The following is a 12,724-nucleotide window of genomic DNA, read 5'->3' on the forward strand; positions in this document are numbered from 1 at the left end:
CGCACCCGAATATTTTTGATATAGTATAGTAATTGAGCTATATCGATAGACTAAATGTCCATCCCTAGAAACGACGATCATTCACCATCATCTAAAGACAAAAATCTCAATTTCCTGGCCCTCCTCCCCCACCATTCCCAACGGTACCTTGCACTTCTCCACAATCCCAAACCCTTCTTTTTCCATGAGCTCAAAAAACACCATTTCACTATCATGTCTCACTTTCATCGCGAGCAAAACCAGCGTTCCAGGATTCCCATCTCTCACTCTGGTTAATGTGTGTACCAAATCTGGTACTACATCAGGATTATACGTACAATCCGCCACCACCACCAACTCCCACCTTTCGCCTCGCACATCTTGCGGAAGCGGGGCCGACCAATCCAACACTTGGTGAGAGCAGGAGTTGCAGAGTGAGACGTCTGAATCTGGAGTCATCGCAGAAAGATTCTTCTCCAGTATCTCCGAGGCTTCGGGGAGATCGGTGAGTAGGATATTGTTAATTCGATCCGAGAAGACTTTCGCGAGTGTGATACCTACGATTCCGCACCCGGCTCCCAGCTCAAGAATATTGATATCTTGTTGCGTGCTCAGAAACTTTTCTAGAGTAGGCAGGGAGCCGGCAGGCTGAGAAGAACTCCCAAGAGATGATAGATATGATGAGAGCACTAGACCCGCATCCCCTACATCATAAAAATGCATTAGTTTCCAAAAGAAAAAAACATCCACCTACCTTGAACCTGAGAAAAACCTACAGATATGTCTTGCGATACTCTCTCCCGTTTCTTCCCAAATATGGATTTTATCCCGTCTTCCAAAACCAGTAGTGAAAACCCGTTCGGCCATACCCTCCGACCTCGTGGCTCCAGTATTCAGGTCAAAACTCCTACTCCTCACCTTCACGATTCCACCCTCGTTCTGGCTTATTCCCAAAACATGCTCCAAAGAATCGACACCATATGTATTTTCCGCAAGTCCCACAACCATCGTCGTCCATTGTTCCACTCCACGCGGTACTTTGATCTGTATCTGAATTTCCAAACTCCTCATCCCATTCGTGCCTTTCCATATATATTCTTTCCCGCACCCAAGACTTTTCCCATCGACTTCTATTTCCGCACGGAGCTTGACATCGGACATCAAATACGATTCTCCCAAATCGGTTGTGATGGTAATCTTTGCAGAAATTATCCGAGGGGAAGATGAGGACGCGGAGGATGCGATTGGTAGCAGACGAGGCTGCTTGAATAACCGTATATAATGCATGATATCGTATGGTACTTCCTTCCAAGAAAGATCGATCCGCAAAATGTAAGTATAACAGCCTTGTAGGAATCTAGACAAGGCTAGAGAGATAGCTTAAATCCTTCAGCCTTTGAGGCTAATCCCTCGTTCCAACTCTAACTTTCGTAATCGTTATCGCACACTCGTGTTCCTACGGTGCGGCTCAGACATATACCAACTAGTATGTAGATATGTATGTCTCAGCCCAGCACGGTAATTGCACAATTTGAAACTCCCGTCTATCACCACATATACTTTCCCAGAGATTTTCTTAGTCGCCGTTTAACCTTTTCCCTTCTTGCATATACATATACCGTGAGACAATACGTACGCAATATCGTCCGCGCTGGTCGTAAAAGTAACCTTAAGCTTAACAAACCGACCAATCCACTCGCTGAATCCCATGTATCTCTCCCAGAGAATCCCTGGTTTCAAGCCTCTCGCATACAACTTACGCAGTCTCCCTTCCTTTCTTCTTCCGTCCAACGTTCCACGTTCCGCAACTAACCTTTTCGCTCCGCTACGTTGATGCTTGAGGTACGTCGTGTGGGTATGGAATGGTGAGATGCTTCAAGGAACTAGGTCGTACTGGAAATATCGATATATTTTCTTCGCATTGCATGCGCACTAGGTATATCGTCAAAACATGGCAAATCTTCCCCCTCGTTTCAAATTCTTCCTTTCCCGTTTATCGACGCACCCCCCACTGCACCCACCCTTCACGCTAATTTAGCTTTTGGCTTGGACCATGTCACGTTCCTTCCTCGTTCGTTTCTTTCCGTTCTCACCCCCCTGAAGATTAAATTCCTCAAATTCCTTCCACGTTCCATAATATCTACTCCGTACAAGACTACAACCTGGTCGTTAATTATGGATAGATGGTCAGAACTTCTAATCTTGAATCCTTCCGTTTATTATTGATATCACTCTAATCTACTTTTGACAGGGCTGTTCCTTTTTCCTTTTCTTTCTTCCAGCTGTCAACCTTACATACATACATACATAAATAATCTTTTTTACCACGCCTTGCTGCAGGTCAGATTCTGCAACCCTTCCGTCGCTTACCTCTGTATAGAGCATAGCTTGTGGCTGTTGTGATTCTACCATATGGATGAACTATAAATAGTTCGTTATTGCAGATATGTGCGCAGATGCAGTGTTGAGAAGAGCCACAGCTTCTTTGAGAAGGTGTGTGTCTCTCTCTCTCTGTGTGTGTGTGTGATACTGTACTGAGAGTGGTATCGGATGCTGTGTGACCGTAAGCGCACAACATGGTGGTATGTGAGTGTTTTTGGATTTATCCAATTACCCTGACCTGAGCATCATCCGTCTTTTCCATTTCCAATTTACCGATTCATCTTATCCCAGATCAAGCCAGATATTGTCATGATGATGCTTAGGATCCCAAATAACGGAAGCCTAAATGTGCATGTGATATTGATGGGGGTTGGCGCAAGACAAATCCAAGTTTCTATGACTTCTCAAAATACTCCCAGAACGAATTGGATGATTGAGAAAGGGCTGTCTCGTCACCAAACCCAAACCTAAACGGTGCTGAAAAAATTAGAAGAACATCCTAGATAATCCAATCATAACATTATCTAACGCGACAGCTGAAAACATTCTAACGGTTGTCCACGCTTGCTTTCGGTACTTTTGCTCAGCCCTTATCTAGAGAGATATAGATCATTCATCAAGCGCCAACCCAACTAACTGCTCGGGCATCGATGATTCATACGATATCCCACTATCCAGCTTTAAGCGCTACATCAACGTCAACATCAAATACTCTAATCTGATATATTGAAATCATCTCATAAAAAACACACTCGCACAAATAACCTTAGCACACAGATAACATTCGTGCTCTCCAATAGTAATAGTCAGCCCGAGCATGGAAGGCCCGAAAAAAATGGTTCACAACATTTCCATTCATCATTGCATCCGCAGTCCCAGAACGCGAGCGGCGAGTCAGGGGGAAGCACACATCATTTTGGGGACAGAACACTGCATTATAGTAATACAATCTCAGAAAGGGGGAAGACAAGACCCAGTCCACCTGTCACTTTCCCAAGATAGAAATGTTATTTTTCACACCAGTGATCTAAATCTGCGAAAAGGTAAATCTTAGGTGATATTGGTGATACCATTCTCACCCAGTATCTGGCTAGTTGCGCTTACAAGGTGGGTGGGGTCGTCATATATATGGATATACTATTCCAACGAATGTGCACCCAACTCCGCTGACTGTAAGAACATGGAGGGACGCCCACAAAATAAAATCACTTCCCAAGAGATGTGGTGTGGAATGGTGAGCGACAGATAGTGCACCACACCACACCATGCCACACCACACCCTCTTCCGAGAAGGTGGTCACAAATGGGCAGCCTCGCAGCTACATGTGATGGGCACACTACTGGTTCTGGGTAAAAGAGCATGAGAATTCAGAAAAGACTAAGACGCAATGGGGATTTGCTTGGAAGGACCATGCGATGATGATTTGTTCTATTCCCAACCCATCGCCGTGTTTTCCCTCCGAGCTGCATTTAGGGCAGTGTAACTGTATCCAATCTATGTATGTGGTATGTATGTATGTATGTATTGTCTAGTCTAGTCGCAAACAAATCTACACGGTCAGAAAAGAAAGGAAAAGAAAAGAAGAAGAAAAAGAACGGATTCCTAGATCTAGACCTTTTGAAATATCTATCTCCTTCCAACATTTGAAACATCGAACTATATTACATGATGTAATTGACTACCTATTGAACATCGAACATCGAACATCGAACCAATCCAAACAAATTTGATCGATACAATACGATAAATTCGATACCACGCAGCATACATTCAATATTCGTAACTACATAATTATAATTAAGCGAAAAGAAGCATTCTGAATATCCATCCATCCATCCATCTCATACCAATATTCCACCCCCTGCATTCCACAACATAGTGCTCTTTTCCATCTCCTCCCCTCTCCAAACCCCATCCTCTATCCCCCTTTCCATCATACAACCCCCTTCCAACCACAACTCCCCATCACGCACATCCACATTACATATCGCACGGCAACACAAACCCCATTCACTTCATACATCGAACAAGCATGCGTAAGCATCGCACCATAAATCCAAGCATCCAGCAAACCATCCAAGTTCCAAGCATCCCGCCAATTTCATCTCTTGATTTTAATCCGGATTCGATGTGATGTTTTTCATACATATAGGTAAATACATACATACATACATACATACATACATAGATACTAATATCAATGCCAATACCAATACAATACCATACCACAACTCAACTCAACCAGACCAACAGAAAAACATATAAAAACATATAAAAAAAACATAAAATACAAAAATACAAAAATACAAAATAAAAATAAAAATAACCCCCCTAACCAAAAAGAGTATTAAATCCATTACACAACTACCTAGCAACGATCTACTCCCTCCCAAGGTCATCACCCAGAGTACACTACACACATCCATCCCACATCCCTCTCCTCTCCCCATCCCTCCTCTCCTCTCCTCTCCATTTCCGCCGTGCAGCATGCATTCGCATCGCAGATCCATCCATACCATAGATACCATAGATATTCATCTCCATATCAAAACTCGCTAATCACTACCATCCCCAATTCCATCCCCAATTCCATCCCCAAACACAATCCAACCACCCTCATCTCATCTCATCTATCTGCACATTTCATTTCCATACTTTCCATACTATACACCCGACACTCCAAATCTCAACCCTTAGATAATGAATAATAAAATCCTATCTGTGTAACATCCGTGTTTTACATATTACCATACTCTACCAATCCACCACGAATATCCCCCCTCCGCCCTGCCTCCTATTAACCCAGCTAACCTACCTACCTACATTTTCTTCTCCATCATTCTATCATTCCCTCCCTCATTTATTCATTCCTTTTAAACATTAACCATTAATTACGCTACCTCGTGTACCTACCTAGCTAGAGATAGGTAGCCTGAATTCACTTGTTTCTATTTTGAAACCCCCAGGGCCAAGGGGGCGAAGTGATGTACATACATACATACATACATACATACATACATACATACATACATACATACATACATACATAACACATGCATAACTGGTCCCCATCTGCATCGAAAATGAAGTCATCAACCCCCGCCCCCCAAATCAAATCATTGCCATTGCATGCACGAGTCAGTTTTTCGTACCTTACCTTACGTGAGAGGGGGGGGAGGGGGGGCTCGTACAATCACATTCTGAGAGATTAGTCACCATGCGCTCAAGTGTACGATATACAGCATCGAGAAACATTGCAAATCATGCAGATACACATAATGTCAATGCGACGCAAAGGTGAAGAAGAGAAAATGTCCTTTCCATGAATTGAAACTATTCGCGGCAGCCGATCATTGACAAAGCTAAAACTCAAACAGAAGTATATGAAGGGTATATCCAGACGATGCGATATCTCGAAATCATCTCCGTGCCGTGTGATGGGCAAACGCCAAAGCAAAGCCAAAGCCAGCAAGCAACCATGCCCCGTCGAGCTACTAAAAACTACTATTACAAATTTGCCATCGCCATTGAACCCTACCAATCCATTTCCCTTTCCCATAAATGCGTAAAAAAATCCCGCCGCATGTCTTTGAACAACCGTGATAAACTTAGAAATAAAAATCAAACAAATCAATCCATCCATCCATCAAGCTACATTCCTTTAATTAACAATCTCCAATGCCGATGGAAAATGCATAAACTTTTTTCCCAATCCGCCGTAATAAACATGCCTTGTCCAACATGCAAATGTAATCTTTTAGAAAAAAAAACCCCGCCCAATGCCTGACTGAACCGGAAAGTTGTGGCTTGCGCCTCCCTTTGTAAACCATCCTTTTTATCTTACAATGACTGCCCCGTAAAGCAAATGAGAACACATTCATAATGGTCTCATGGGTATCGTTTGATTCGTAAGAAATCGAGATGATGGAAGAAATAAACAAACTCCCTCCTTCTAATCCGTTTGTGTATGGATCCATAATATTTTTTTGTTTGTTGTTTAATGTATTTTAAACATGTGTATAGTGTATTTAAGCGTGTTGACCTGGCTTGCGGAGAATTTCTTCGCAGTTGGCGTCAAATCGCATATTCCATAATCGAACTGATGCCATGAACTTCTCAGTGTGTTCAAGTTGTCTGTCGCGTCCGAAGATAGAGTCAACAAATTCGGTACCGGCGTTCTTGCCGAGTTGTGTTGTTGCGGACTTGGTTCCGCTTCGACCTGCCTTCAACATAGGTGCTTCGCATGCCTTGAGGAGTTTCTTCAACTTGTCTGTCAAGCGTTCTCCAGACTCGATAAAATCGTCGACCATTTCTCTATTATCTGGTTGTCGAATGCGTGGCATGCACTCTTCTGCACGCTTGACTTTGCCGGCTAATTGGATGAGTAATAGCCAGAGTTCACCGGCCATATCGGAGAGTGGGGTAGCGGGACCGTGGTGGTAGACAGTCCAATCGTAGATCCACTTGCCAAGACTATTGGCGTCGAAAACACTGCCGAGGAGCATGATGGGTTCTTCGGTAGGATCCCAGTTCTTCAAGGAGTATCCGGCTGGGATGTGGTGTCGGCGCGCGTCGGCTTCAGTGGCCTTTTCTGGGGGTGGTTGGGGTTTGGTCCGAGTTGATGTGGCCGTAGGGCGAGTCGCTCCGGGTCGAGTGGTCGCTGGTCGTTGAGGTGTAGCTGTAGTTGAAGTGTTTCGACGATGTCTGTATGGTGACTCGGGATCTTCAGCATACTTGGGGCTCTGGTTGTAATATTTATCAGTACCATGACTACTATATTTGTAAGTTGTGTGCGCCGCCGATCGACGAGGCACTCTGCACAAATATATTGTCCCGTCTACATCTTCTAAATATTCATAATATTCGTCGTCCTCGGCACCCCCATGAGGGGTTCGGTGGGAGTAAGAATACTGAGCCTTCGTCTCATGACGCGGCGGCGGTGATGACCAAGAACTTTTGTTTCGACTCACATTTGGACCAGCACCAGTGGCGTAGTATCCGTTTGAAGTAAATCTAGGAGAGAAAGGCCTCGCCTCAGTAGCGGACGCTCTATATGTAGTAGTATCTGCATAACTTGTATGTCGAGAGTGGGTTCGGAATGGGTGTCGTGAAGCATATCCCGGAGATCCAGATGGTGAACCGGCAGGCGAAGGAGAAGCGCTGGTGGAGAAGCCGTAGTAAGCGGCGCCCGGGTGGCCGGGAGGTGTAGTATATGAGAAGGACATGTTATCCTATTACGTATGTTGTTGTGATGAAATCTTGAGAAGAGATGAAAGAATACCCTGAGAGTCAAAGGGTTGAAAAGGAAATGGAAGAAAAACGAGAAAGGTCTAGTTTTTCGCGCCAATGGATCGAAGACGCGATAGAATGTGACAAGCCCGTCACCTTGGTATGTAGTCGGTACGAGAAGAAAGAGGAGAGACCTTTATCGTTGATCCACACATGTCAATAACTGCCGGCTGATTCCTTCAAAAGGATATCTTTGAAGAGAGTTCGGAGTCGAAATAATTATCTCGACTTCGAATGTTCTAGTAAAAGCTAGACGAATAAAGTTCGACAGCTTGAAAGATATTATCAATCGAGTGTGAGTGAGTGTATTTGGTATTTCGATTCGTTCGGAATTGGGGGCAAAAAACTATCTTCCTTTTTCTCTCTCTTTCTCTCAAAATTTATTCGAGTAGAAATTCGATCGAGGAGAAGATTGTAAGAGGTTGGGGGAGTTCGTGTATTTTAATATGAATTAGATGTGTGCGCGGATAATTTTGGTTAAGGGTGGGTAGGAATTGTGCGTATGAGCCTAGTATGGTTCTTAGCCAGGGATAGCGAAATTATTTGATTTTTTTTCTTTCCTCTCTGCAGCCAACACACAAACCCAACTCTACCCGAAAATGTGCAGTGAGTGCAGGACAAGGTTCGTGTGCTCATTCATCAGCCACAAGGGTGAACAGGAATATCCTGGCAATGGAAAAAAACCAATTAATGAATTAATTTATCGATTCGTCCTAGACTGGAATTAGTATCAAAAATATCTTGGTTTCCTTCAACGAGCTTGGAAAGGAATGCGATCGTGTATGGATAAAATAATCGATTCAAGGGGGCGATGAGTCTTCCGTCGAGAGAGGAAAATCAAGAACAGGAAAAAAGAAAGAGAGAAAAGGCTGTGCTGTGCTTTTTACTGTTCTCGAGAGATTCATTGGACGAATGCCCTTTTTCCAAGTGAAGTGATGGGTGTGGAATAGTGGATGATGATGAATCGATGAGTGGATTCAACAGATAAAGATAGCACTTGTGAGTAATACTGATCCAACAGAAGAAAGCTGGAGTACGAGTAATCATGATGATGAGAGAGATGTTGGTGGAACGAAGTGGATGTATGTTGACAATGATGAGCAGAGTGAGGAGATTGGTTGGTAAGGTGTGATGAGTGTGAGTATGAAGGAATACGAGTACAACAGACAGGCACAGATGGTTTGTACTGTGTGGTCGGTAGGCAATGGATGAAGAACGATAGAATGATAGAATGAAAGTAGTTAATCACATCACATACCTAGGTACCTAGAATATCAACACATAAAGATACAACTCGAAATGCTTTCCTAACTTTCCTGCAAACTTTTCCCAATATCAATATTCTCGTTGATATTTGATTATATTGCGTGGTATTGTTGATATGGTGTGTGTGTTGTGTGTTGTGTACTACCCACTATGACAAACACCCTTTCGACTCTTCTTGGTACTTTCGGAGGAATAGACTTTCGACGAATGAGAGGATTTTCATGGGATTATTTGCAAATTGGGTTGAGAATGTGCGAATTAACTTTGGAGATTGTCTAGAACAACCCTTTATCGTAATCGGTAATCGTGCGCGTCGTGTGTGTGTGTGAAAGAACCCCTGGGGCGCAAAGTTGATAGAGAAAGGTTTGGCTTCAGAGTGTCTGGCTTGAGTCTTGAGTCTTGACTCTTGAGCGGGATGGGAGCAGTCTGTGCCCGGCAGAGTCGTCTTATCTCAGGGAAAAAGTCCCCTCGTAGCGAAATTGAAGAGAGACAATGTGGATTCCACTACTCGAAAAAAAGAAACTTTAAAAAGAACCAGAATTCGAAGCTTGGAGACCTTCTATGACACGCCGGCATGGAATTACTCCACGCACAGATCTTCGTAGCTTCAACTTGTTTTGGGATCAAGGTACCCAGACGCCAGAAATTATATCAACGGTTCAACGGGGAAGAAGTCATTTAGTTGCCGCGGCTTCTCGCGATACCGTAAAGTGAATAGCGGAGAAACCGAAGATCGAAATTGTGGATAGTAAGGAACCTTCAAGGATCTAGGAAATTGAAGGAAATTGAATATTGGGAAACCTTGGGAAACCTGGGAAACCTTGGGAAAACGAGGTTGGGATGAATATGATTGGCTTGGAGAATCCTGATTGATTGATTGATTGATTGAATACAATAAAGTAGGTATGTAGTGTGCAGGTAAAGCTTGATGTACAGAATGTGATATTATCTGGATCTTTTAAAGGTGTCTTCGTCTCAGGGTTCTCAGCATGAGAGGAGACTCTTGGGTGATGGCAATGGTGGTGGTGGATCTATTGGGTGAATTCGATTGTTGTTCAGGCCAAGTGTTGTGTGTGTTCTTCCATCCGTTCTTCTCAGCGTGGCAAATTTGATTGGGCGATTTGTAATGGTTGATATCGACTGTTCGATTATGAAGATCTCAATATGGCCTACCCGGTACCTACTAGGGAGGTATATTGACTGAAGGATTGCTCAAGGAAGAGACAAATTGGTCGAGTCCAAGGTCAGCAGCTGATAAGATGAGGGGTTGAGATCAAATCGCTGGTGGATGCTGTGAGCTGTGAGCTGTGAGCTTTGAGCTTTGCGCACGACCTTGAAGCTGGGCTGGCCACACTGAGGGAACCCTATGGACGTACGCGCAGTGAATCACTTCAAGACAATCAGGTAAAGGTTACACCGATATTTCCATACTCCGGAAGGCTGATAGGGTCCGAGGCAATTGACTGGATATGGATGGATGTACATACTCTGTACAGGAGGAGAAGACTCCTTGGTACAATACGAGGGTGCACGGGATGGGTGGTATAGATGGTATGGATGTATGAAGGTATGGATGTATGGATTGCACTTACATGCATGCAGGTTCAGTACAATTGCTACAATAAAGAGGGGCCCGTTTAAGTAATCTGTTGGGCAGGAAGCTCGAGGGGGATTTGAGGTTATCGATGTTTTGAATCAATACTTGTATTACTACTAGGTATCTACAGTCTGAGAACTAGACATTCGGAACTGCTAGGAGCATCAAAGTTTTTGTTGAAGGTTACCCCGTCCATCCTCTTTCCTCACTACCTACATTATTGCAAGTCTTCATGAGACCTGGGTAGTATTTGAATGTAAGTGGACATATCCGGACTTTCCTTCGGGATATCACATGGAAAAGCATCTCCACAGGTGAGTACGTATGTATTCACGCTCACGTTCACTTGCTCACCACTCTCTGCTTCTGGTAATACAATGAACCATTCAGGACTAGAATGTAATCCCAACTGTTCTTGTCATCTCCTCCATCTCCTCCATGTTCATCAATATGGGTTCGATGCTCTTCGTCTCCGGGTTTCTTGGAATGATATGTACAGTAGGATTAAACAGGGTATTGAGGGGGCGGGACCCGTCTATAAATTAATTTCTATCGAATTAAACCTTGAGGAGTGATAGAGTGAGAAAGAGCCAAAAGAGCCAAAAGAGCCAGGAAAGCCAGGGCAGCCAGGAAAGTCAATTTTATTTATCATTCCTCCAATCAAAATCCTCATGTGTACCCTGAGAACTTACGACTCGGCCTTTCTTTCCACCCAAACCATGATGCGGAGGATACCTCTTACCTACCATGCGAAGGTTTGAACTTCTTGGGATGTCACGGAATGAATGAAGGATACGACCACCATCACAGTACCATGTCATTTCAATTAATCACACGCTGCCCATGATTTAGAGAGAGAGGGTTGGACATAGCGATAGAGAATTTTCGTACTCGTATCGCTGCCAAAGAGGAATTCTCTTCATCCCCAGTGCGATTAATCAACTTTTAATTAATCTTCAACTTGAGCGAGGTACAAAGATCCGAATAAAAGGGTTTAGATGGTTAGAATGATTTTACGACATAGAGGGGATCACCAATCCACGGTAGGGTTGTGAGTTCATGGGAAATGGGCAAGGGCAAGAAAAAGCAAAGATTCATACTAAAGTACCTAGCAGCGATGCATATCAACATGCTTTGGTCATGCATTCTATCTGCAGAGTTGCCGGACCTAAGCATCAAATGAGCCCTGGAACGGACAATCATGAATTGAGGATGCAGAGAACTGTTCATAGTTCATAATGTACACAGGCATTAAAAATTAGACCTAACCCTAATAAAAGACGAATGCAAGTACAAGTGCAAGTGCAAGTGCCACAACATTGTCTAGAAGGTAATAATTATAAACACTACGTGGAGTCGTAGATATGTAATGTTTATGTTGCTATATTGAGTCTTCCCTCCGTACACGCCTGTGACTTCTCTTGGTCGTCATTAAATCAATCGTTTCCCTTCCTACCTTATCTGGTACTTATCAATGGATGGTGAGACTTGTCATTACTTCGTACATAAAATTACTACCCCTCCTAACTTCTCAACCCTCCACAATCATCCACCAACAAAATATACTTCGTATATGATATAATACGACAGCGGTGATACCCATCAATTCTTTGACTACCTAGTATCTTCCGAAATCTTTCTACCATTGCGTCTCAAGCCCTGCTTCTTGGATTTATTGATTTTTGCAGAGTTTTCATCCAAACTTTCGGTGTGCGAATCTTCATCTATTTGAGTCAGTTTGATGCAAACTTTCCTTCACCGTCTCTATCATATCTTCTTCTTTTCACTACTTGATCGACTCCCTTACTGTTATGCATCAAAAGGCTCTCTGCTTCTGTACTTCTGAATCATGAGTGGCTGGAGCTCTCTTCGATTTATCGACATATTCTCAGATCTTATTCGTTGAGAGAATCCTTGTTTGCGGAATCCAACGTTGTACAGGATCAAGCAGCGAGAACATACCCTTGTGCCGCTTCCCGTTGAGATGTACTCTAAAGTACTGTATGTACACACATTGGCTGAATCTCTTAGCTGCCTGTACCCGAATTATTGACCTACTGCTTGAGGAGAAAAAGTCTTTCTCACTTGCATCGATAGCATCAATTTTCAATTTTCCATACATATAAGGCTTCTTCCCACACACTGTATAAGGCAGTCTATGCACACGTGTCGTACAACGGAAGGCCCAATATGTATGTTGAATGACGTAC

The 12,724-nt window shown here is 43.4% G+C and overlaps 2 protein-coding genes across 2 annotated transcripts; both read right to left on the reverse strand.

Annotated features, from left to right (window-relative positions):
- Positions 1 to 87: 87 nt before the first annotated feature.
- EAF02_000572 (uncharacterized protein) lies at positions 88 to 2,223 on the reverse strand (the record flags this gene model as incomplete). Its single annotated transcript, XM_038896620.1, has 2 exons — positions 756 to 2,223; positions 88 to 683 (listed from the first exon to the last, which is right to left on the reverse strand). Exons 1-2 carry the CDS (start codon positions 1,264 to 1,266, stop codon positions 88 to 90), a joined length of 1,107 nt encoding a protein of 368 aa, XP_038763479.1. The 5' UTR covers positions 1,267 to 2,223.
- Positions 2,224 to 6,390: 4,167 nt separating this feature from the next.
- Positions 6,391 to 7,587, reverse strand: EAF02_000573 (uncharacterized protein; the record flags this gene model as incomplete). The annotated part of the gene is made up of 1 exon (XM_038896621.1): positions 6,391 to 7,587. The coding sequence occupies one exon, from the start codon at positions 7,585 to 7,587 to the stop codon at positions 6,391 to 6,393; it is 1,197 nt and encodes a 398-aa protein (XP_038763480.1).
- Between the last annotated feature and the right edge of the window lie 5,137 nt (positions 7,588 to 12,724).

Source organism: Botrytis sinoallii (assembly GCF_014898435.1).
Source record: "Botrytis sinoallii strain Bc 23 chromosome Unknown BSIN_001, whole genome shotgun sequence".
Lineage (NCBI taxonomy): Eukaryota > Fungi > Ascomycota > Leotiomycetes > Helotiales > Sclerotiniaceae > Botrytis > Botrytis sinoallii.